Raw genomic sequence first — 24,853 nt, 5'->3', positions numbered from 1 at the left:
TCTGCTTAAAAATACAGCAGCAGGGAGCACGCAGCCCTTTCAACAGACAGGACCACTTTGAAGTTTAATACAGAAAATCTATTTGATATTTATTAAACTTAGTTTCTCCAGTTACAGTTTTGCATTGTACAAAGCATTTTAATGACACAGTAGTTAAAAAGATCTTTACAAATTGAAATGTGATACCCTTTTCTCCAAATATTTTAATTGCCATAAATTTGTTTAAAAATACACATTAAACGCATGTTTCAGACACTAAACTTTCTATAATCTCAATACCACAAAATACATAGAATATACTATACAGATGTGGAAAAAATCTAGTTAGTATATAATACTTTGCTCACCATTAACAGCTTTATTACGTGAAATGCACATACTGACTTAGAAATCCTAATTTGAGCCCCAAAGTACCCTTTGAAATTTCAAATGTATTGCAACAAATAAAATCACAGTTGGTGTGTTTCTTTAGGTTTTGGTTGAAGACGGACGCCTAAATATTCCCATAGAAACAAAACGTAACACATGGACTTGTCATGTACAAAGTGTGAAACAGAGACATCCCATTAGTTACTAGCAGTACCTTTCTGTATGATTCACAAGGGCTTCATTTATAAGAGACAGGTGAAAAGTTACCTTCCCTCACCCACAAACCCTCCCCCCAAAAAACCCTTCTTCATCAAATAATAATTTCAATTAAGATAAAGGATTTTTAATAAATATATAAGCACTTTATCCTCCATATACAAAATTTCTTAAAACAATTTAAAAGGGGGACCAGATACAAATGTCAGGAACTGTGCTTGCAAAAGTCATGCCTGGTCCTTAGAGTTGAGTTTTCAGATGTGTAACATCAATGCAGCCGAAAAGAAGCGCTGCAGAAGTACTGTGCACCCAACAGCACCGATTCCCCGGGCTGCATATAAAAACCAAGTCGGGGAACACTGCATTCCAATTTGCCCGTATCAGCTCCAATAGCAAACGCAGAGAGGTATGACAGGAGTAGGTACGTTTCCATTAAGTTTCCAGATGAAATTAAAACTTTTACATAAAGATGGCCTATATAAACCCTAACGCTGTAACACAGCATTTCAAATTGTTCAGTATAGTGTATTTGATTGAAACTCAGCTGAGATCGGCAGAGAGCAAAGAACTAATGCTGTCGATAGCTGATCTAGCAACGACCAGAGCTCGTATTGAGAGAAAAATGTACTTATTACATCGCTAAGCCCTCCCTCCCTGCCTCCCCCCACCCCCAATACCGCTGCTTTCAAATGGCATCATGGCATCAGAAACCAATTCCTTGAAAAGTAATGGAGTTTGACATACATCACGATTCCCTGATTGATTGATTGCTTTTAGGGAACTTTCACACTGTGGAGATTTGCCTCCTGGAACAGCTCTGTATTTGTCTGAGTTGGCCACCAAAAGCTTTGGCTAGTCTTCACACTTCAAGATATCCAGCATTAACATACAGGTTTCCATAACACTGTTTCATTAGATGGAATAATTTAAACCCTGACCAAAATTTTTGTCAGAAATCTAGAAATTTGGAAGTTGCTTACTCCCCAATGGGTAATTCAAACTTGACTTGCTCAGGCCCTTAACATAAACGCTGCGGTGACAGTAAATATCTGTTAGGTAACTGAAATATTAAATACAGCAAAGGTAGTCTCTTTTTCCAATAGTTTCCCATTCTGGAAAACTACATCATTATCTGCCTATGGCTTTATTTTACTTGCCCCGGGCAAGCACATCATTCCCATAAATTACTGACTCTGTATGTTGGGGCCATTCATAAATACATTTCAGGGCTTTTTTTTTTCTTCTTCTTTTCCTTTGTTATCACAGCAATCAAGCCTCAGCAATCTAAAGGAATATACATTGCACTCCTGTATAATATGCAAGATTTATCACCAGTAAGATGGTGACTCAGCACTCAATAAATAATATATCAATATAGTCAGTTGCACCATAATCTAAAAACAAGTATAACATATACTTTGGACAGACTGATTTCATATATATATACATATATATTAAAAGACACATACAATACAAATTGCATACTGCCATCAAAAGCCAAGAAGAGCCATTCACACGCTCTACTTTATGGCTAATAGTTTCAAATCAAAATAAAAGTATCGGGCTGTTTTACTCTGGTGTCCTGAAGATTTGTTTATAAGTATAAATGGTTGCACCTTACCATCTAGGAACCTGCAAGTTTCACAGCAAATCCAAATAATAGTGATATCTGAGCAAGCCTAGTCTGATTAAGCCATTTTTAAGATTCACCAACTGGGACCACGTTCGGTAAGGGAATTAAGATCTCAGTGTTGATATGTGCTTAAGATCCAATCGTCTAGGGAATTGTTGAGGAAGCTGGGAGTGAGGGATCCCCTCCTCAGCCACCAGCGCAGCCTGCCTTAGTGCTGACGCTGTCTGCATTTCCACTGCTGCTGTGTAGAGGTTAACAAAAGGACAGAGTTGGACTGTTAGTCTGCATCGTGGCACCGGGATGGAAGCATATTCAGTATTTGCATTTTTTTAATTGCTATGAAATCTGACAAAGTACACAACTTCTGTCTTAGAAACAATGGTAAAGCCCAAATCAGATATGCTTTTGGAAGTGTGAAATTTAAGTGTCTCTGATTGAAATAGCCACAGATGAGTAAGGCATTTTTCAAATAACAAGACCACTGTGTATCTCCCATACAGACAGAAAACCTGGGCAGCACTCCAGGGAATGTTTCCCTGTGACGGATTCTGTCAGCCATTTCAGGTCCACATTTTAACACAATGTAAGAAGTCTTTCAGTTACCCAAAGACCCATTGACCTGGGGACAAGCAAAACATTTTTGTAAGAGACAACTGCGTGTAACACCAAAAGGTATTTGTGGGACTCTAAGGAAATAAAAAGAGAAAATAAATTCCCAGAGATGAGACCATTCCTGCTTACAGTCATGGTCACGGTGCACAAAGGAGCAAGCTGGAAGCAGCCGCACCGGCCGGTGCAGCACTACACAAAAAAAAAACAACTATGAATGCAACTCCTACAAAGGTATTTTTTATATAGCGTCAAAAGAGTGCTAGGCACTTTAGAGTATTAAAGGAAAAATTAGTTGACAGTGTCCTATTAACCAGGATGCAGAGTCTGAGGGTACAGAGTTTTGTCTCTAACAGCAAACACGAAAAGAATGCGATCTTGCACAGTGATTTAATAAAAAGGATGCTCCAACCAACAGACCTGATCAGTGATTCAGCTCTAACGGGAAAAGTCACAGGTCCGCTAACCAAACACATGTTGGTTCGTATGTAGCAAAGCTCTTCTGGAAGTACAAAACACGCTGGAACACAAAGGAAGCTCTACGAATATGCAGCTACCTTTTAGTAGGTTACTCATTTCAAAACTTCTAAACTCTTAAAGCCCATAGGACATACTGCAGTACTAAGTAGCGTAGAATTCTATTCCGTCTTTTGAGGTTGCCATGATTTTGGCACTTAACCACGACGACACAAAACTTTAGTGCAATATTTTTTCCTGAACGTGCACGTTCATCTCTGGTACAGAACTAAGGGTTAAATGGGAGATAAAACAAAGCAGCATTCCACAATCGCACTCTAAAGTATTCAGAGCTTGACTCTTTAGAAGACCACTGCAATGAGAAGTCAGTTTGCATGACAGACACTGGTACTTTTGAAAAAGAAATGGAATTTTACCCAAGTACTGCAGAAGACCACTGCATACAGTACACCTGGTCCTGCTGTAAAACATCTGGTAAACAGTTCATAAAATCTTCATCTAAAAGTAAGGCATAAGGCACACCAGACATGTTAGGGGCACTAAGCAATACTGAAAGCAGTAGCATTTTAAACCTTTGACTCAGACAAGCACCTCATGTGGAAAGGTACTTTGGTTTTGAGAGCAGTCGACTGCAACTCCACAAACTGTTTCTGTTACACCAACTCGCTTCCCTCTCAAATGAATATTCTGCTCCATCAAATGCATCAAACACGAATGGGACCTTCATTAACATGGGGTAAATACAAGTTTTAAATCCATTCTGCATCAAAACGATTAGACAACTTCCCTGTAATAGCAGGTGTGCTCCCCCACCCCACAATGGCTGTTGCACTGTCATGCTGTAGTGTCCATTAACCACCAGACATTTTTTCAGGCAGAAAAAAAAATGGACCTCCGTCTCTACTTAAGATTCCTGATTTTCCAGTCAATGAGAAAGTTGCAAATGGCAGTTCTGGTAGGAATTTAACTACTGTTGGTTTTTTTCACCACAAAACTGCTGATTTTGCAAGTGTCAAAAAATGACAAACAAAATGCGTTTTAAATGAAGAGAGATTAAAAAAAAAGCACAAGATTGTCCATTTCAGAAACCTTTCCTATATGCCTTTCCTATCAGACCGAAGTTCATTCCTACACCATTACTCTGATATTACATTGAATGCAAATTGTTTCATGATTTGCTATAGTGTTAACCAATGGTTTGAAACTGCCTTGAAAGCAACCCAAGTCAGAACCAGCTAAATATTTTTCCATATAAATTTCTTTAAAATTCATTTAAATGAAGTATTTTAATACGTAGAAGAATATCTGGAATTTTTTCTATTTAGTACAAATTCTGCAATAATAAAACTCTAGCTGTCATTTATTAGTTGATCATAGGCATTAGGCATGAAAAGTATGGTGTTTCTACACGTTAGAACCTATCAATCCTAATTCCTTTTACAGGTTCTACCACCACAAGACATTACAGAGTAACAAAGCTCACAGAGTACTTAAATAAAGTGTCTATGTTTAATTTTTCCTAAGTACTTGGAAGGGTAAAATTTAGGGAAGAAACAGCTAAAAACTACCCAAAAACTGGGCTTTTCAAAATTAAAATTAAAAAAAATTAAAATAAATAGGATTTAAACCGACTATTTACGTATTGTGACGGGAATTCCAATGACTGATCCATCCATGATAGATTAGCCAAGCTACACCTTTATATGTCACAAATTTAAAAATATTTAAATAACTTAAAAAGGGAATACTGAAGGAGTTCATTAACAAGATCGTTTTGGGTTAAAACACAAAACACAAATCAAGATGGGAGACATGTGAAAGCATTCTTTGTTTTTAGTGTCAACTAAGCAATGTGTTATGGCAGTCTTCCTTATTGACATGACACAGTGTTGTGGAGATAAATCAGAGGCAGCGAGAAAAATGTGTTCAATTTTCCATTCCTTCAGTTCGAAGTATCACTTGGCATCCAGGCGCAACCAGTGGAGTCCCTGACGGGTGTAACGCACTAGGTCTGTCATGATGCTCGAGTTAAAAACCAGAGGGCCCATAGCTTTATCCAGTTCGGCAAAGAACTCTAAAACAACAGAAACACAAATTAGGCACAGTCGTTCTCATTGGCTGCCGTAAGTGAAATATTGCTCTCCCTAAAAGAACACCACCTCAGCACAAACATTGCAGATCAAGGCAAAAGAAATGAAAGACGGCTGAAGATGGCAGAAGAAAGAGAAAGAGATCCTTTCTAAGCCCATTTCTTTACTGTTTTGCAGAAGGTAAGCATAATTACACTGTGGCCTAACTGTTACAAAGCATTCTTGGCCTTCTCCCTCGAATGTGTATATTCACTCCAGGATTTCACAAAAGGAAATGCACCAAGTTCTACTTCCTAAAGAGAAAAACTTGCAGGAAATGCAAGACTTATTTATTTATTTTAAGCATAGCTGGTAGGAAATGTTAGATCTCCAACACCACCTGACAACCAGGACAGCCAGCCCAGAGCATCGCTGTCACCAAAGGAATTACTTTCCATCTTTCTTTTACAAAGGACCCAATTATTTATCATTATGCACTGTTAACTCCAAAATTGAAAACCTGTTAGAATTTAACACAATGTATACATCTTAGGTTACAACTTGCCTTTGCCTACCCTTACCTTTCTGTTCTTTAGACAGCTGTTCAGCTTGGTCCCAAATTTCAGTGGCATAGAGGAAGTTGGATGTAACTTGGACGTAGCTGGCTGCCATCTGATGGATCCTCTGGGGGATCGTCACCGAAGACCCACTCCCTGAAGGGTTGGCTGCCCCAGAGGAGTAATTTCCTGAATTCCCTGGAGACAGCTTTGGAGAGACTGGAGACGGCATACCAACAGGCTTGCTGCTTATCCAAAGGAAAACATTACATTGTAAAACACGCACACAGATATGTCAGGTGTGTCATGCAAATGTCTTCCTACAGCTCAGAACATGGGATGCTAAGGCACTCCTACTTCACACACTGAGAACTCAGGACTGGCCCTAAAACAAGTGAGCTTTTGAAAACCTCTCATGTTCCTCCAGCTCCTGTATTTTAGCCTCACAGCCAAATCAACATGCAGCATCTTTCAATCAAATCTGTTGTTTAAATAAATTGAACCTCACATAGTAATAATGAAAAAATTAAAGCAAGGCAATTATACTGCTGTTGTATTTTCAAATAACATGATGCATATCTGAAATGCCCTCCTAAAATTCTGGTTTTTGTTTTGTTTTGATAGAGTAATCTATAAAAAGTCTGTTGTCAGGTTTCAAGAACAGAAGTAAACTGCTGTACCATGGAAGAGCTTACTGTGAAAGCACTTGTAGCCATCTGGGCTACAAGTGCATCACTGCAGCACTAATAAAGCTATTGTTTTGAGAGCAAAAGCATTACATAAAACAACAAACCACTGAGACAAGTGACCTGTGTGTTAAGGACACACTGAGAAGTTTTTTGTTCATTCCTCCCAACAAGGAGTTGCCTGAGAATATCTCTGTACAGCACATTTCTCAACCTCTTATCAGAACACTTACCTGAACAAAGGGATCAAAATCTAGACCTTAGAACAATTAGAAATCAGAACAAAAACAACAGAAGCTCAAGAAAGTAAAAGCTGCTCTTTGAGCACCTCAAACTCACAGTTTATGTGGAGAATGAGCTATAAACATAGAAATACAGGTAAACTTTTACTACCTACCTTCCCATACCAGGTGACGGTGCTTGAGAATTATTATAGGAATTCTGTTGGGAAAAAGTAAACGTATGTTTATACCTCAGCTAATTATATTTTATCTGGTTGTTTAATTGCTCATTTCTGAACATGAGTTCTCATGGCTTTTCTTTTAAGCATATAATAATATCAAAATATCCTAAATAATATCAAAGTACTTTCAAAATTGGGAAAAGCATCCATTTCACTGATGACTAAGACACAAATCAGCAAAGTTTTAACTTTGTTATATCAACAACAAAATTAAAATTCTCTTTGAAGCCAACTAAATTTACTAAAAGCTGCACCAAAATATTAATAGGAAGCTATCATTAGGACCAATGGGTTGATGACATCATAGTCATGCTGTATCCTCCCAGCTTTAAACTGCTCAGCTTGAATGTACTTTCAAGGTCCATTCCTAAATTAGGGCATACTGGAAGTTCACGTGCAGCAATCTGAATACCAGGCAGAGGAATTTTAAGTAATGTAGAGCTTCAATTTGATTAGTTTTTTAATATTTGAAGAAAATATATATCCAATTACCTTCAGATGTTCAGTCAGAGTTTTAGAATATTTCAATGCACTTTCCTTTTTCAGTTTGAAAAGCCTTAGGTATAGTAGAGATTGGCACCGAAGACTAACCAAAGACAGAACAACAAAACATTTCCAGTTAAAGTCAAGCTTATCACAACATACCAAAAGTCAAAAATGGAGTACCCATGTTTTTAAAAGCTTTTCTCTCCCAACACTAAACAGCCAACTGTCAAACTGTAACTAGACAAAGTCCCACACCACCTTTACTTCTCAAGAAAGTAAAGAACAGTTTTGTGCCTTAAGCTGAAACTAGGTTGCAGTGACTTTACTGATACAGCCTTCACTTTTTTCTCATGTCAGGACACACTGAATCTGGTGCATGCTGCTATAGTCCCCCCTCCCTTTTCCACCTGACACAGTCAGCTTTGTTCAACTGCTTGCTGCAGCCATTTAATTAGTCTAGAAGGCAAATGACAATTCTTAACAGCCATTTCAAGTTTTGCCATATCACTGTGTGAACACACAGCAAAGACCCCAAACCCTCCTTCTGCTACTCCTCCCAAATCCAATAGATAATTTCCTTTCCAAGAAAGTTTCAAAACAGAACTGGAAATTCATTCAAATGAGTAAAGCAGTGTGCTCTGATTATGTTATTTTACTAAAATTAAAGCCAAGACCAGACAACAGTTTGCTTGTTAATGTAATCTCAAAGTTTCCCGAAGCATTTAGGTCACAGCCCAACATCAGCTGACCATGCAACCAACTCAACAGTAGTCTGTTATTTTGGAACACTATAATTTACAAAGAGAGCAAATGAAGAGCTCAGTTCATCAACAGTAACTTTATCAAAACACTAAGGATAATGAAATTCACAAAGGCACCTCTATCATTTTTAGCCATATTAACAATTCCATTGCATGCGACAAGTTACCAATGACATCGCGTTCTAAAATAAAAGCAGTAACTGACAGAACATTATGGAAGTCAAAGTTGAAGTCAGTCAGTCATTTTCTTAATAGCTGAAAGACTTTGCTGTTGTTAACAAGCCCTTACAGTAATCGATCTATAGCATCAATGGTACTGAACAGTCAAACAGAAAACTCCTATTTGGTTCAAAACACCTGAAAACTCAGTGTAAGACAGCATTTCACAGACTGAAATCTGTGTGTGTAATTAATCAGTGTGTAATATAAAGTTCAGGATACACGTACCAAAGCACTGCTAGCCTTTTGTCTGCAGCCGTAGCATCTGGTGCCAAGTAATTCTTCAGTTTCATAGTGTACCTATAAACAAATCACCAACAAGAAAACTATCAAGTAAATGAAACATTATACAATCATTTATCAGCCACCAAGTTCTTATGAAATTCAACTTTCAACTCCTTCACTGTTTCAGGTCTTTCCCTCAGACCCTAAACAGAACGTGGCTAGGCAATAATTGGAATAGTTCTGCTCTGCACATGTCACAAATTGTTAAGACATCACAAACTTTGGAATAAAGGATCTCAGCCCTCAAGAACACACTTGAAGCTTTAGTAACTGGAACAAAGTGGCTAGTGATCCGTTCTTAGTGTAGAGCAAGGGACTCCAAAAGTTAGTGGCAGAACATGAGTAAAATGCAGAAGCTTTGATTTCCAGCCCTCTTCCCCAACCATCTGAGTTCTGTGTGTGCTTTACAGCGCTTACTTGATTAATTCCATAGTTTCTGAATACATAGGGAACGGGGACTTGGATTCCTGAGCATTTTTCTCCAATACATTCCCACACTCAATGAATGACACCACTGCATCTAGGTAGTACACAGCCTTCTCAAACCTGTCAGACTGAGAAGATTGGATAAAAAAAAATAAGGAAAATATTGAGAGGAAATACCAGAAAGTTCTAGTACAGACAGGCAGCAACACAGCACAAGCAGTAAACAAACCCCAGCATAATTTGCAAATACTGGATAAACATTGTAGATTTGCTTACCAATGCATCTGCATTATGTTTTAACTTCTTTGCTTGCTGTAAATAATGATCAGCTGAGTAAGTCCTACAATAGAAGACACATTTAAGGAGTCAGACCACCTACTCTGTACTTCCTTTTATGACAAAAGTTTGTTAATGTTACAGCTTTCACTTCATCCCCCTCTAACTCAAGTTACAATAACAGGAGGTACTGCATCACAATCCCATTTGGGTTCAAAAAATGAAGGCTCCTCTTTGCTACCAAAGACAACAACTGCTCACCATGGGCAAAGCAGACTCTGTTAAAAGAGAACAGGCAGCAGTGATATCCTGAAAGTGTGTGATGGATACATCAACACTTAAAAACAGGACAACCCTGGACTGTTTAGATCTACTGTTTGGTCCATCCACGCTCTGCAGGAACACACAGGGCAGACTAGAGTTTCTCCTCAAGGAGTGCACCATCTGCCAAATATTTGGTGCACAAAGCAGGCAGAGAAGCACGTTGCTGCAGAACAGCATGCAGATCTCCAGAGCATGAACTAGTATTCAGCATCTTTTGTGAAGCAAACAGGACAACCCTTCTCCACAGAAGAGCTCACTGTGCTGCAAGATTAGCACCCCCAAAAAGGGAAAGGCACCCTCTGCTTTTCTTATCTGTCATCAAAAACAAGTTTTGCTCTTCTGGACTTTGAGCTCTCTGTAGATGGAGCAGAAACAGGAGGGCAGTTCGATGAATTGTTCAGAATCTTCTCCTGAAAGGAAAATGGTCACCGAATCATGTCAAGACTTTTTTTTATTTTTATATTCTCAAAGACAAAGAGGAATTTACTGTACACATTTTTCCCATGATTTCACACTCTGTAAGCAGTAAGTTCAGTTTAGTAGCTGCTTTAGCTGCCATTCACCATACAATAACACAGTTTCCCTGAGGCTTTCATCTCATGCTGGCACAGGGGATGACACAGAGGCTATAATTAAGCTGAGCCCTACTACACTAGGAGATCTCCCTTATTGCTAAATCATGATTTTCCACTCTGAACAAAGAGGCTATATATACTTCTATGACTTCTCATGTCTTTCAACAATAAACTACTGAATGTCTCTGGGTAGAAAAGATTAGTATTTCAGAAACACCAACTTCAAGGAGAAATAACAGCTGTCTTCACAACATGCTGCCCTTGCTCCCCTTAATTTTACATGGCTCAATGTGACACTTCAGGCTAAAGAAGGGACATCAAAACATCTTGTGAATTCTAAGTGAATCTCTTCTCACTAGATCAACAGCATAAGGCAATTTCCCAGCTTCAGTGTGCTTTCAGTTCTTTGGAGTCATCGTGACCAAAGGCCAATTACACAGAGTATTTAATAACCTGCCTTTATCAGATCCTTGCTAATCAGAAGGATCTCAAAGTTGCGAGGCACTGCACTTGCACAGCAATGCCCTAACTACCAATGTAACATAAAACACCACCAAAACATGCAGGGAAATGCAGCATTTCCAAAGTATGAAAAGAAAAACATCAAACAAGTTAACAGCTGGTTTAGGGACAGTTCTATGCTGATGAATAAGGAAAGGCCAGAGCAGCAGTCTATGATGCAAATCTGCTATCTACAGGCTTCCTGTAAGTGCAGACACCGATGCACACAACCTTCCCAGGTTTCTAAAATTTCACAGTAATGGCATGTAAATTAATCCAGCAGGTCTCCCAGTTTAAATATTGCATGGTCTCCACCCTAATGACTAAGCTACTTTCTGCCACTGCCGATGGCAATTTGCTGCTTCACTCCTCCCCAAATCAATTACCCTTCCTGAACACTTCAGAGCAATCAAGGAGAAATGGTACATTTGGAATCCCAAAGATAAAGGTGAAATCCCTCCAACTTGAACATATTACACTCAAATCTGGTTATACAACAGAAATTACTCTATGAAGATACCCAGATGTGCTCACAAGTTTACTCCTGTCCAGTAATACACATTTATATACTAATGAAAAAGCACATTACATATCATGACCTTACACTATCATCATCTTATAATGTTTTTGAAACCCTTCAACTACATATGTTCTTAATGTAAGTTGCTTAAAAAACACTTTCTGCATCACCTTTTCCAGAGTGTTTTCTCTACTCTAACCACAGAGAGCTCTGTACCATCCTGATCTGGAATCAGATGAACCTTTCTAGAATCCTAGGGTGAAAAATGAGAGCCACAGCTTTGTATCTCAGCACTGTGCACGGACCCAGCTCCTGTTCTCCTTAAAACGAGGACAAGATCTGTACTTGCTCCAGCGACATAAGACTAACCTCATTATTCATTCAGTGTGAGCAGATCTGTAGTGATATTTCTCATTAACAAATTAAACAGCAAATACGCAGCATCTGTCATCAAAAGATGACTAAATGCACTTTAGTAATTAACATAAATATTTGGTAGGAATAAACATTAGCATTCGACAATCTCTCCTAAGTTATTTTCCAATTTAGAGTCTAAGCACCATGGTACGAAACAAGGCAAATCTGAAACTAATTACATTTCAACAACTGCAAATTATTTAGATGACACTGCACGTCAAAATGCAAAGCCAAGAAATAAGTTCAAGGCATTCACAGAACAAGCCCTTTACCTTTGTTTCTTTAGCACTGCCAGAACCTTTTCCCTCTATCTTCCTCTGTTTAGAAGATGAGCAGCTTTTACTGCCACTGCTGCTGTCCTTACTAACATTGCTGCTGGACTTCAAGGATGATGACGGACTGGCTGTCCTCTTCCGGGACCCGTGCTCTTGTTTGGAATCCTTCTGAAGGACTAGGGCAGCAGGAGATGGCAGTAAATCCTTCTCTTTAACAGCACTTGGTTTTAAAGACCTAGACAAAATGAATACATTCAGTTTTGTTTTTTACTTTTCAAAATAGAAATAAAACAAAAATCCAGCATCACTTCTTTTTTTCTCTCCACACCCTTCCCCCATTTAAGCCTTTTCCCTCTCCCTTCCCCCCCCCAAAAAAAAAATAATAAAACAAGATTTTTAATGTTAAACATAGCAAGACAGATTCAGAGGAAGCAAATTATCACCACAGTAACTAAACGTTACGAAGCCTGATTAAACTAGTTTTCACCACTTTATCTGTTCTGACCTGAAAACGCAGAAGGCAAGTTCTAACCATAAAACCACATCCCTCAACAGTTCTTAAAAACACCCTAAACACTTGTAATGTTAGAAATGAATGCCAGCATTAGCGCCAGTCTGTCTATTGCAGACAAGTCAGCCTAACAGCTCAGAAAAAAGATGGCCCAGATAACTGTTCTCTAGAAGCCATTGGCCTTTTGGTACAGTCTTACCTTGGCTGCTGAGGATTCCAGTTGCTAATTCTGGCATCCCTTTTCACAGAGAACAGTACACAAAATAACTATTTACATGAAGTTTTTGAAAAACCATCTTGTTGCATTTAACCAAGTGCCCTTCAGAAAATCACACCAGCAACAAAACAAAATATCAGGACTAAAGGAAAAAAAACATGACAGACGAGCATCCATTTTTTCTACATTTCTTAACAGAAACAAAGAAGGCATTTAACTCAGAAAGACTTCTAGCATCTGTAGCCAGAAGCTGCAGCTTCTCACACATCAGTAATTCAACAAATATTCGCTGTAGAGAATTTTTTTTCCATGATATAATTATACCAGCTGTCTGTTGTTTGATCTGAAAAAGGTGAACCCTTCATAGTAGGGTTTACCTAGTCAATATTTTCAGTTATGGATATGAATTTCCACCAACAACTAATGGAAACTTCAAACTGAAGAATCAGAAACCATGAAATATTACCCACTGATTAGTAAGGAGACATTTTGTTGTGGAGGAAGGAGAAGAAGGTAAGGGAGAGATGGATACAGGCATGAGTCTTCTCCTTGATCACTCTGAGCCTTCAGTGCTGAAAAGACAGGCAAGATACTCACTCCCTACTGCTAGAAGTCTTGTGTCCTGATGGAGCTTTTTCTTCCAGTTTTGTTTTCTTGCTTTCACTGGCTCTGTTTTCATCCTCATTCTGAATACAGCAAACAAGAAACACATCCAGATAAATGTCTACATTTACAGCTTCACGAAGACAGTAATTTTTCACATTTAACGGATTTAATTCAGTGGGCGTCTTGCAGCGTACAGAATAATACCTGTACAGGCTACAGAAACATCCCCTGAAGCAACTACCTTGTATCATATATTTGAAAAGTGGCAGTCTCAAGTTGTTCATTTTATAACACGCATATCACTATGAAATAACAAAAATCTGCCAAAGGCTTTGGTACGAAATCAGATTTTATGCTGGGGAGTCAAACACAGGTGTCTTATGAATGCCAGGAACTGTAAAACCCATGGAGTCTGTAAGAGATGTCGAAGACCAGATTTTTATATAAACCTAATCCTAAAGTTGAAGAGTTTAAGAGGATACACAATCTGTGCTACCTCCAGGAATGCAAGCTACAGTGCTAACACATCTAAAGGTACAACCCTCTGCCTTTCATGAATGAAAACTCCAATATTCCCTATTACAACGGCACAGGAAGGATCAATTTATTCTACATAGAATAGGTAGGCAAAGTAATCTCCTAAATTACTGAGCCACTGCAGTGAGGTATGACATTGGTTACTGGGCCATATGCTTAACCCCTTTAGCAAGATACTAAAAGGCTAAGATAACAGGCAAGATTTTATTTACGATACTGTTACCTGTTTATGTTTCCTTTTGCCTTTTGTGGAACTCTTATCAGAAGGCTGCTTCTGAGATTCTCTTGCATGCTTCTCTGGCACATTTTTCTTTTCCACTTTGGGCACATCAGCATCCTTGTAAGGCTTCCCTGGTATTCTTGATAAGAGGCTCAGGTATCCATTTTGTGAAGGTACCCACTTCACAATAAGTGGGTACCTTTCATCAGGATCGCTGAGTGGTGAAAGAAGCTCTTTCTCTTCCATAGGAGAGAACATTCTTTGCCGAAAAAAGCTGTCATCCTCCTCCATGGAAGATTTAACAGGAGTCCTATTGCTCTCGGAGTATTTGGGTGTTTGTGATGAAGGAGGCAGGCTTTCATTTTCATCTGAATCAGAGGATGAGGTATCTGTTTCTATGAATTCCCTGGATTTCTGGGCAGATTTGCTTGAAGCCTTGTATTTCTTTTTCTCTGTTGTAGGCCGAGGGGAAGATTTGGGCTCTTTCTTTATATTAGGTTTTCTGGAACCTTTAGTGGCTACCTTATGCCTGTTTGAAGGTATGTTTGTTGCCATGTCTACTGGGGTTTCACTTTCTATTTTAAGACCTCCTCTAGGCTCTTCAACAGATGTCTTTTCTGCTTTCTTGGGCTGCTTTTTACCCACGGTCCTCCTCTGTGTTGAGCTGTCACTCTGGGCAGGTGATTTCTGCGTGCCACGACTGCTCTCTGAGCCCTTTTGGGTGGGTTTGGAATCTCGCCCTGGTGTTGAAGAAATCGAGTCCTTGGATCCGCTTTGATCAGCGTACCCACTTCCTGTTCCCTGATCCTGTCCCTCTTTTTTGTAGCCTTGTGAGGATGGGATGTTGCTGTCCACAGAAGAAGCTGGTGACACTTTATGTGAATTAACTTTGTTCAACCAGTTATCCAGTTGCCACTTGTTTATTGGCGGTGGCTCCGGCTAAAAACAAATTTCAATAAAGCACTGTTAGATACAGTGTTTCACGTGGCTTCCATCTTTTCTGCAGCCCTACTGTGCTGCAAGCCAAAGCAAGAGGTGCACTCGAGCATCTGAGGTCAGTAACTAATGAAAAATGCATATAACTACAGATAGCAGGTCTGCTTTTTCCTTCAATCAGAAGAACTGCAGTCCACAGGAAGCACTTGCTGCCATGGCATTCCAGACTAAAAGCTACTGGTTTTTAAGCTACTGTTCCCATGTCTTCTGCACTCCAACAGATAACTATGGTAAAAATCACCTCAAATAACAAATGTGTGCTTATAGAAAATATAGCTATCATGTCAAATTACAGGTACTTTAGCAAAAGAATATGTGGAAATATGTGGAAATAATTCTACACTTGACAAGTTTTTGTTAAAAAAAAAAAAAGAGACCGAGAACATGTTCATTTTTTTCTGCTTTTAAAACTCAGGATTAATGCCTGATGACAGCCCAAATGCGTGACAAATCCTACCTCAGGGGATGCACTCTGTGATGGTTCATTAGCTTCACTATCACTGGAACTGCTTTCACTTTCAGAGTCAGATCCAGAACTGCTTTCAGACCCACTGTGGCTGCTTGAGTCATCCCTAGAATTATCTGCTCCTTCACTGTTATGTTGTGAAGGTTCAGAACTACTGAAAACAAAAAGGAAGAAAAATAAACAAACATTACTCAGTGCAAAGGCATCCTGGAAGTTCTTCCATTAGGAAGAATAAAATGTAATATTTTAACTAACATTTGCTAAAGAGTTCAACTGAGCACAATTCACCTTGTTCCCCTCCCCCCTTCACAATGTTGTCAGTATAATATTTGCAGAATATGTGTTGGCCACTGATTAAACTCTAATCACCTTCTGGTCTAATCAAAGACAAACAACTAACACTGATTTTAGAAACGAGATCAAGCCAGAAGCGCTGACTGGACCAAACATCACTACCATTGGATTGCAGCATAGAAAGTAAAGGAATGCCTACCTTCCAGGTGTGCTCCTTGGAACTGTTTTATCACAGTCCTGCAATTAAGAAGAAGAGCATGAGGCTTCTAGAAGCATATGCAATTACATTGCAAAGTATTGATATCAAGTCTTAAAGATTCTAAATACTTAGCCTGAAGAGTGCTCTAATTCAGAAATACAGAGGTTTAAATTTGCCTGCCTTTGGCTTGTACAAAAGGAAAAATAAATCACAGTTCTTTTATCCAAGCTTTTACCACAAACGTGTCATCTCAGAACCCTCCATATTCTGACAGTAGTTCTGAGATTTCCTATTTTCTCCACTCCCCCATGCCATGTTTTAGAACCAGATGATACAAATTTTTACTGTGCTATTCCAGAAATGTTCCATGCCCCAGTAATTAAACAACTAAATGCACCATCTTCAAGTTTTCCATGTGAAAAAATAACAAACAGTGGAACTGAGAACAGCAAAAAAAGCAGCATGGACTTCTGCTGGGTAGCACAGACTCAAGAGGTATGTTTAATTCAGCAGGCTGAACACCATCTCTGGTTGGAGATGCACAGAGTTAATATTGCCAAGGAGCAAAAGATACGATAAAAATAAAGGAGCTGCTAGACTTATAGTTACAGAAACAACCTGGGAGTAAAAGACACACACAGCAGCTCTTATCCCGAACAGTTGCTGCATGGACATCTGTGTGCCATGCACTCTTTAGCCAGCACAGAACATGAGGGGCTCTCCCTTAGGTGGCAGCCCATTGTATGTGTTAGGAAACTGACTCTGTTTCCATTCCACATTTAGAGAAAGCCCATTTGAAATCATCAAAGCATGAGTCCCTAGGTAAAAAAAAAAAGTACTGTTCTCACAAAACCAGATCATTTTCCTCACATTTGCATTTTAGAGTACCTGAAGTTTGTTTGAAAATTTGCTAATTGTTTTTCGTACCTCAATTGCAAATTCTCCTTCAGCTGTTCAGTTTGCTGTTGGACTACTGAACATTGCTGATGTAACAAACCATCAATACACTTGGTTTATTCTACTGAATCTTTGGTATCTTGTGAACATACCTGCTCTCCATCGCTGTCTTCGCTACTGCTAAGTTTTAAGTCATCTTTCAACGTACTAAGTAAGTAAAAGGGAGAAAGTGAGACAAGTTTTTCCATGTAATTTAATTACATTCAAAGCACTCTTCTATATTCCAACAAGTTACTGTTTATGCTACAGAGCTGGGTGTGTGGGTGAAATCCACAAGTTACCATTTAAAACATTTAATGTCTAAGAATGGCAAGTTAAGTCATTCTTTAAAGAAAACTACGGGCTGTAGTGCTTTGATTCCTTTGTTCGTTCTTTAAAGTTTAGAAAGGAATTCTGACACGTTTTACTAATGCAGGTGGAGCTAAAACATCTGCGTTCAACCTCTTACACACCACGGACAAGAATACTGTTTCCCATTGAATTAAGAAATGTGATTGCTTCATGTCTAGTGGCAAAATCCCAACTGTTCGACATCATAAATTTTCTACTATTCTTCAAAGGTATAATTGCTCCTATTTAGGGTAGTCATACATACACATACTATTTCATGACACTGAAAGTACAGGAACACAAAGAAAACATAGTGGGGTATTTGTGCTTATTTAAAAACACCTTCGTTACAAAAATAAAACGTCTTACTCTGTCTGGTTCGATTCACATCTGGAGAAAGAAGATAAGAAAGGATTAGAATACTTCCCAATTTCACAGTACAGCTGTTCTACTTATAATCTGAAAAGAAACAGCAACCTCGAGAATCTACTTAGACATCTATTTTCAGCTGCTACCCTTATCAAAAGATGCATTTATCTCACTTTTTAACGCTTTCTTAACAGAGCACAATCGCTTTATCGGAAATTCTATTGACACAGCAAACATCTCCTCACCCCTCTTCCCATGCACCTCACTTTAACTAATGTGAAGTGCTAACTCCAGTTCTTGCACCTTCCTACACCCTCCCATTCTGGAACCAGCACAGCCCTTTCATAGAGGACTACACTGCTATAACAAAAGAAAAGCCAAATGATGAACTCCTACTGCTACCACTTATTGAAGTAGCTGTGTATAAACATCTGAAACCTCATGTTTTAAGGAACTGACATAGTCTATAATAAATAAATAAATGAACAAGCCACTCTTCAATTATTTCCCATTTCTTTCTCACAGATGATTTGTTTTTTAATCTTATTAATACTAAAAATGTAAACAGAAAAACTAAACTTCATTTCGTAACTGCATCACAGCAAATACTAACTTAGAATACCTTCAGAATCTGCAGTTGCTTTCAGTAAACATTCCATCAGGTGGAATGGGCATTTTTTGTTTGGAAATTGTATTTAAACAGAATGTAATCAATTTTCAGGTATGAATAGGGCAGAAGACAGTTAGATTCTTCCTGCTGCTTTTTTATTTTTTCTTTCTGATGTCTGATTAATGAAGCATAATGTTAGGTCTGTGTACGCAACTAATAAAAATGCCTGTCAGTCACTTAAGAGAATGAGTAACTACTTGTACAAACTTAACTAGATCTCAAACTTAATTTACTGTCTCCTCTAATAACAGAACAGTTCCTCATCCTATTTGTGCAACTGCAACAAGCTGCTTCCAGCTGACAGCTTAGCAATGCACGTTTAGTAAATCCTGTCCCATCCTGCCCATTCTCACACACTGATACACTTCCAGCTCACCAGCCAATTCCTAGGGCCAAACTCCTGCTCAGTATCCTACAGCTGAGAAGAAAGCAGGGGGATGGAAGGAAGGCACAGCGCACCTGTTACACCGGTGTGCCATTATTTGCCCTACTGTTCCTGAAAATAGGTTGAAATCAACTTTTTTTTCCCTCTCCTGTCAGTTAAGTGTAAAGCATGACAAAGAGTGTGCAAGAACTGACACATTCTGGTAAAGAAACAGCTACTTCCAGAATCTTTTAAAAGTTGACTGTTACGTGAGAAATGTTTTCTCAACTGCTACTTACGATTTGGATTGATGGCCATTGGATGTTTTTGATGAAGGATTATATCGTTCTAGAAGGAAAAAGAAATAACGCTGTACTCTTTTGAACACAGACAGCAAAACAGTCACTGCAAAGTGGACAGAACTAAACAGGCTTAGCCAAACAAACTCAAGAATGGCGGAGTGAACAGGAGAAAGAGGGACCAGCTGACGTCAGGTGCAGCCTCTCACACATTGACCAAGTGAGAGAGGAGCAGAGACAGACTGCCAAGAGAAGCAATGACCTTAATCAAGAAAATCTAGAAGGCTTTTTTAAATCGTTGCTGTCTAAACCAACACACACTTAATATGTTTCTGAAGGTGTGAAAAACTTCTGCTTCTATCAAGGTAGGATACAAGTGACAATCCTGAAGTAAAAGAGGATAGGTCTAGCTTAGATATTAGGAAGAAATTCTTTAGTCAGAGTGTGGGGAAGCCCTGGCACTGCTGCCAGAGAGCTGTGGGTGCTCCATCCCTGAAGCCAGGCTGGGTGGGACCTGGGCAGCTTGGTCTGGGGGGAAGCTTGGAACTGGATGGCATCTAAGGGACCTTAGAGCCCAAACCCTCCCATGAAAATTATTCTATTACCCTCTACATGCTGAGGAGATCAATTAAATCAAGTTTTTAATCTGTTTCAGCATTCCTACGCAGCTTTTTAGTGAATGAAAAGTCTTTAAATCCAAAAAGCAAACTCATAAACCAAACCCTACAGTTAGAACACTGTGATATAATCTGCTTTTTGGTTTGTCTTCTTTTTCCTTCCCTGTTCTTTAGTTCTAGTAAATTACTAAACATAGCACAACAGAAACAATATCTGAGGTTGTTGGAAGTGTCACAGAAAACTGAAAATGGAGCTGAGAAATGGTTCTGTGTTTTTATCTATTTGGCCTCCCTGATGACATACCTAAAGATCAGCTGTTTCCAGAATGTAACCTATTGGCTAGCCTTATGGAATTAAGTTTTAATTTGTTTCCTTAATTCCCCACTGTATTAGTAGTTTAGATTAAGCTGCTTGTGAATACCTAAGAATAAACCATTCCGCTTTTACTATTTAATCTGTTTAATCACTTTGACAGGGACTGGTAAGACTGTTGGAAGGCAACAGCACAAATCTAATTCATTTTTGCCAGATATGTTACCTGGTTAAATGCTTCATTTCAGTAATATTCAAAATGAAGACACAGTCAAATAGGAATAAAAGGTGCATTTGTCTAGACTTTGGAAATACATTCTGGGATAATACACTCAAGAATATTAACAATTCTTGAGCAGTTCTCTTCAATTTTCATATCCATAATGCGAAAGTGGACAAGAAAAAGGAAGAAAATGCATTGTGCTTTTTCTATTAAAATATGAACTTCGTTGCTTTCCAGCATACCCAGGGGTTTTCTCTGTGGGTGTTTTCACACTCAGCTATTTTCAATCATATCAACCAAGGAAGCCTATTTTTCGAGAATTAAAAAAATAACAACAATTTAAAGAAACAATTTTATTTTTTTCCCCTTTTCTAGAAGTTATGAGTGAGTTACACAACAGTTATTAACTTTTCAGTTCTCAGCAAGAAGCCACAAATAAAATCAAGTGTTTATTTCATAAGTCTTGAGAAAATACGGACAATTTTTACCTGCAACCCATTCCATTACCAGCCTGGAGAGGTCTCATGATCTAATGGCCTGACTTCTTAAGGGGTACTAAGAATACTCAGTTGTAACAAAAACACTGCACATAGGAAAGGAAGTTTAATGTACTTACTCTGTTCTCCAGTGCCAAAACTGGACTGTTGAGACTCCTAAGGGAACAAAAGATCACAGGAGTTTTTTCCAAGGGAATTTTAACATCTCAAAAATCATGCCATAATCAAGCTATTGTTCTGACTTTAAAGGATGGCACATATCCTTTAAAAAACAACAACAAAACAAAACCAACACCTACTCCCAAAGAAAACCAACATGCTAAAAACAAAACCCAGTGGTAACAACCAAACAGAAACAGGGAACCCTTTCCTGGGCCCAAGCTGCCTTCCCCAGCAGTGACAGAGCAGCGAGTACATGGGAAGAGCATCCTTAGCTCATCTGTCCCACTGACCCATCTGTCCCTGCTTGCTTGCTTGGAAGATGGGCCACGTGCAGTTGTCATACACAGTACCTGAATCTCCAGAAACTGTGCAACTTCTGCAAACCCTATCTTCCCTTTCTCACCTTCATCCAAATCCTCACGTAACTGAGCAACCTGGCTGTATAAAAGCCAACAGACAGTGATAAATACCTGCCTCGATATACAGTGGATTTGCTGTCTATGAAACTAGCCTTGAAAGACAGAGCCTCGCCAATTCTAGCACTGGTAAGATCTCTGTATTCCTGTTCCAGAAAACCCAATTCTGCCTCCTGAAACACAGTACGTTATCAAACACTTGAAATGTTAAAAAATAAATAAATAAACAAATAATCAGAGAGTATTGTGTTACTGAAAACCTACTTCTAAGCTAGTGTGCCATTTTAAAATAGGACCTTCCTGACCTCCTTTTAAAATGAGGACAACTGCTGACCTTACGCATAAAAACAGAGAATGTTTGAGTCAATTCACCAAGCTGATAGATGTACTCTGTGACAGTGAATTGCAGGGGTTTGGGGCACAGCTGTACAGCAGTCTTCACAAACAGCCAGCTCAGTGACGTGATGCAATTTATAAATGCAGTTTCCAATTGTAACTTCATAAACACACAAAAGCTCTACCTGGCAAGGCATACTTACATATATCTGACTTCCTTTAACATTTTTATTTCAAAAGTGGCAGCAGTTGAAATCATGACTTGAATGAGTATTGTCAGTGGAATGGAGAAAGAGTGCAATTTTCTCAAAAACAAAACCTCTTAGGGAACTTTAAGATGTTCCCAATGCCCTTCATCTTTACTGACTGAAAGAAGAGACATTAAAATCAACCTATGGTTAAACTGCAAAGTCAAGATCAAGTTGCAGAAGTCTTCTTACTTCAACAGAGAGCAAAAGCCGTACTCTCTTCAGAATACAAACTGATTCTTATCTTTCTCACAGGTTCAATGAGTACAAGCATGATTCCTCAGTTTCCTTTTTCCTGTCAACTAAGACAAGTAGGTAAATACTTGATAAAAGTACCTGATAAAATGTAGGTAAAACCAAAAAAAAGACCCTACAGTAATCAAAATACCACATATGCAGAACGACTGCGCTGTGCTGAGCACAAGATGAGTAACTGGGACTGTTCTCATCAATGTACATACCATAAATTCTACAGAAAGTGTCTGCCTCAGTGCTTACCTCAGCCAGCTTCCTATTTCTAAGGCAGTATTCCAGTTAAGGGCACTTTAACGAGGTGTTATGCTTAAATGTGCAACTTCTTCCAAATAACTCACCATCTATTTTGCCTCTGAATACACGTCTCTCAGAAACTCAAAGATTAATAAAGAAATAAACAGAAATATATATTTTTTCAAGTCCAATTTCTTGAGAAAGAAGAAATTAAGAACATTTTGAAGGATGGAAATGCTTTTCACAAAAGCACAGCAGATTGCTGAAGTTAAGTGGAAGACACTTCAACAGGTAAGAAACCATTGCTTGGACTCTGACACAGAATGGTGATTAGAATGGTAGTCAGGTACATAATTCTTACCTGTCCATTTTTGGTTTGGCTGTGGTGAATAGGATCCATTTCCATTTAATATCTGACAACCCAGGTCAGACCTCACTTTTAATTCTCAGAATAAAGTTTCTGGATCACAAGGATCACAAGGGATCGACGCAACTGACTGCTGCCTTCACAACTACTACAGCACGGGACACTGAGCAAACCCAGAGACCAGTGCACCTCTTCAGAGATGTCTGCAGGTCACCGCTCAGGTACACAGACATAACAGCTGTCAGTGACATCACACTCCCTGTTCTATGATGGAAAGATTCCATCCAATAAGAAACAGCTGCATTTCTGAATATATTTTACAAACACACCAGTCCTCCTGCTCTGCATTTTTTGACTGTGAACCCCTGGCTTTAAAGACTTACACAGGATGAAATTACAGAGCGTTAGGTGATGGGATAACATTTTTATCAAGAGTCAGGAATCTGTTTTTCACAGCACCCATAAAACTTTTTATGACCTATTTTCATGAAGTTTTATCTTCTGATTCAAAGACTTCCTGATAATTATAAGATATATTTATAGTAATGCAGACAGGCCCCAGTCAGGATTTTGGGTCCCTGCAAACACTTGCTGCACACAGGGAAAATGATCTTATGCCAGCAATCTTAGACATAAAATCCACCCATCCACCAAAACGAGCCTCATTTTCTACATGTAGGCAAAGTGTACCAGACTTCTGCACACAAGAGAAATGCTGTGAGATGCTGCAGCATATAACTTATAAATAAATAGAAAGTTAAGGAGAATAAGATTTTCTAGAACAGTGTGGCTTGATTCAAGTAAACCAGCGCTGTGTTCAGCCTTCTGAATTCTGTTCCGGGTCTAGGCTGTACAAGCCTACGGCTCACTAACTTGCTGGAATTTGGAGAAATCCCACTGCCAAGAATGACAGAGGGGAGAAGGCAGAGGAAATTACAGACTTTGGAAACAGAGAATTTGACAAAGTTCCATGGCTAAGATGTACGCACACAAAATAAATAGGCTGGCAGAAAGTTGAAAGGCTCAGGGCAGCCATACATGGAATTTTTTCGCAAACTTTGTGAAGAAACAGAATCCAAGGTTGACAGATTCAGAAAGAAAAACACAGCCTATAGCGCCTGAACCTTTTGTGTTCAGACGTCAACAAGGCTGTGCAATATTATGCAGTTCCTATCTGCAGCACAAAGGCCTTTGTATTTCTGCACACTTTCTTTCCCCCCCTGAATCAAACAGCCACTGAGAGAAGAACGTAGGCAACACAGGCTGCTGACACCAAAGCTGCCCATAGCTCTGGGCTACCCAGGCAGTGACAGTACCAGGACCATCCAACCTTCTGTCAGCCTGTGGCACTTTGGTGGATGTGCACTTACAACACACAGCCTGGAACATTTGGCCAAAAAGCAACCATGAGTTGTAGTCGGAGCCTTTTGGAAAGCTCCATTCACACACTGCTCTGAATTCTTAAATGTTGAAAAGCTGGATAACTTAAAAAGTAGTCTGTCTGTATGCTTCAAACAAAGAAGTAACTAACAACTCTATTAAAATCTTTGATCAAATTTAAATGCAACTTTGCCCAGTTATCATTTTCTCATTTTATTTCATATGGCCAACAAAGTATCTGTGAAGATTTATCCTTCAGCCTGGGAAGACACAAAAACACCCAGGACACAGAACTCTAAGAAAAGCATTATTTAAAGCATTGCTTTTTAGGGAGGCAGGTGAAAGGAAGCAAACTAAAATGTCAGCCATATCTATTTATCAAAGACTACCAAGGGCTGAATGAAAGAACTGCCATTAGCAAATAAAAAACCACTTCTATGTGTTCTTCTGCATACAGGCCCCTTTAAAACTGCCCTCTTGATTGCACGTCAAATAGGATTTCCTATACAGAGGAGATTACCACTGTCTTAGCAGAGGCTGAGAAGACACCTGTTCATAGAAAATAATGACTAAATCCCTACAGGCAGAGAAGAGAAGGAAAAAGACCAAAATACTTTGCAATACTT

The 24,853-nt window shown here is 38.9% G+C and overlaps 1 protein-coding gene and 1 pseudogene across 2 annotated transcripts in view; both read right to left on the bottom strand.

The window, feature by feature from the left end:
- Positions 1–63: 63 nt before the first annotated feature.
- LOC146752801 (AF4/FMR2 family member 4-like) lies at positions 64–23,074 on the bottom strand (annotated as a pseudogene). Its single transcript, XR_014940403.1, has 17 exons — positions 22,842–23,074; positions 20,949–20,985; positions 19,180–19,228; positions 17,240–17,867; positions 16,191–16,228; positions 15,689–15,851; positions 14,239–15,174; positions 13,470–13,558; positions 12,142–12,379; positions 10,160–10,266; positions 9,533–9,596; positions 9,248–9,384; positions 8,774–8,845; positions 7,572–7,665; positions 7,014–7,057; positions 5,955–6,175; positions 64–5,378 (listed from the first exon to the last, which is right to left on the bottom strand). The product of XR_014940403.1 is annotated as an AF4/FMR2 family member 4-like (transcript).
- The window catches only part of LOC146752800 (C-Jun-amino-terminal kinase-interacting protein 3-like), a 44,155-nt gene continuing 37,144 nt past the window's right edge, over positions 17,843–24,853 (bottom strand). The window contains exons 10-13 of the mRNA XM_085531284.1: positions 21,395–21,580; positions 20,949–20,985; positions 19,180–19,285; positions 17,843–17,867 (exon numbers count right to left, since the gene is read on the bottom strand). Of these exons, the coding sequence (XP_085387410.1) occupies positions 17,843–17,867; positions 19,180–19,285; positions 20,949–20,985; positions 21,395–21,580 (354 nt within the window). The remainder of the gene's footprint in view (positions 17,868–19,179; positions 19,286–20,948; positions 20,986–21,394; positions 21,581–24,853) is intronic.

This window comes from Coturnix japonica, unplaced genomic scaffold (assembly GCF_054131305.1).
Source record: "Coturnix japonica strain WE unplaced genomic scaffold, WE-NBRP24 Scf041, whole genome shotgun sequence".
NCBI classification, from domain to species: domain Eukaryota; kingdom Metazoa; phylum Chordata; class Aves; order Galliformes; family Phasianidae; genus Coturnix; species Coturnix japonica.
This window is presented reverse-complemented; position numbering and strand designations above follow the sequence as displayed.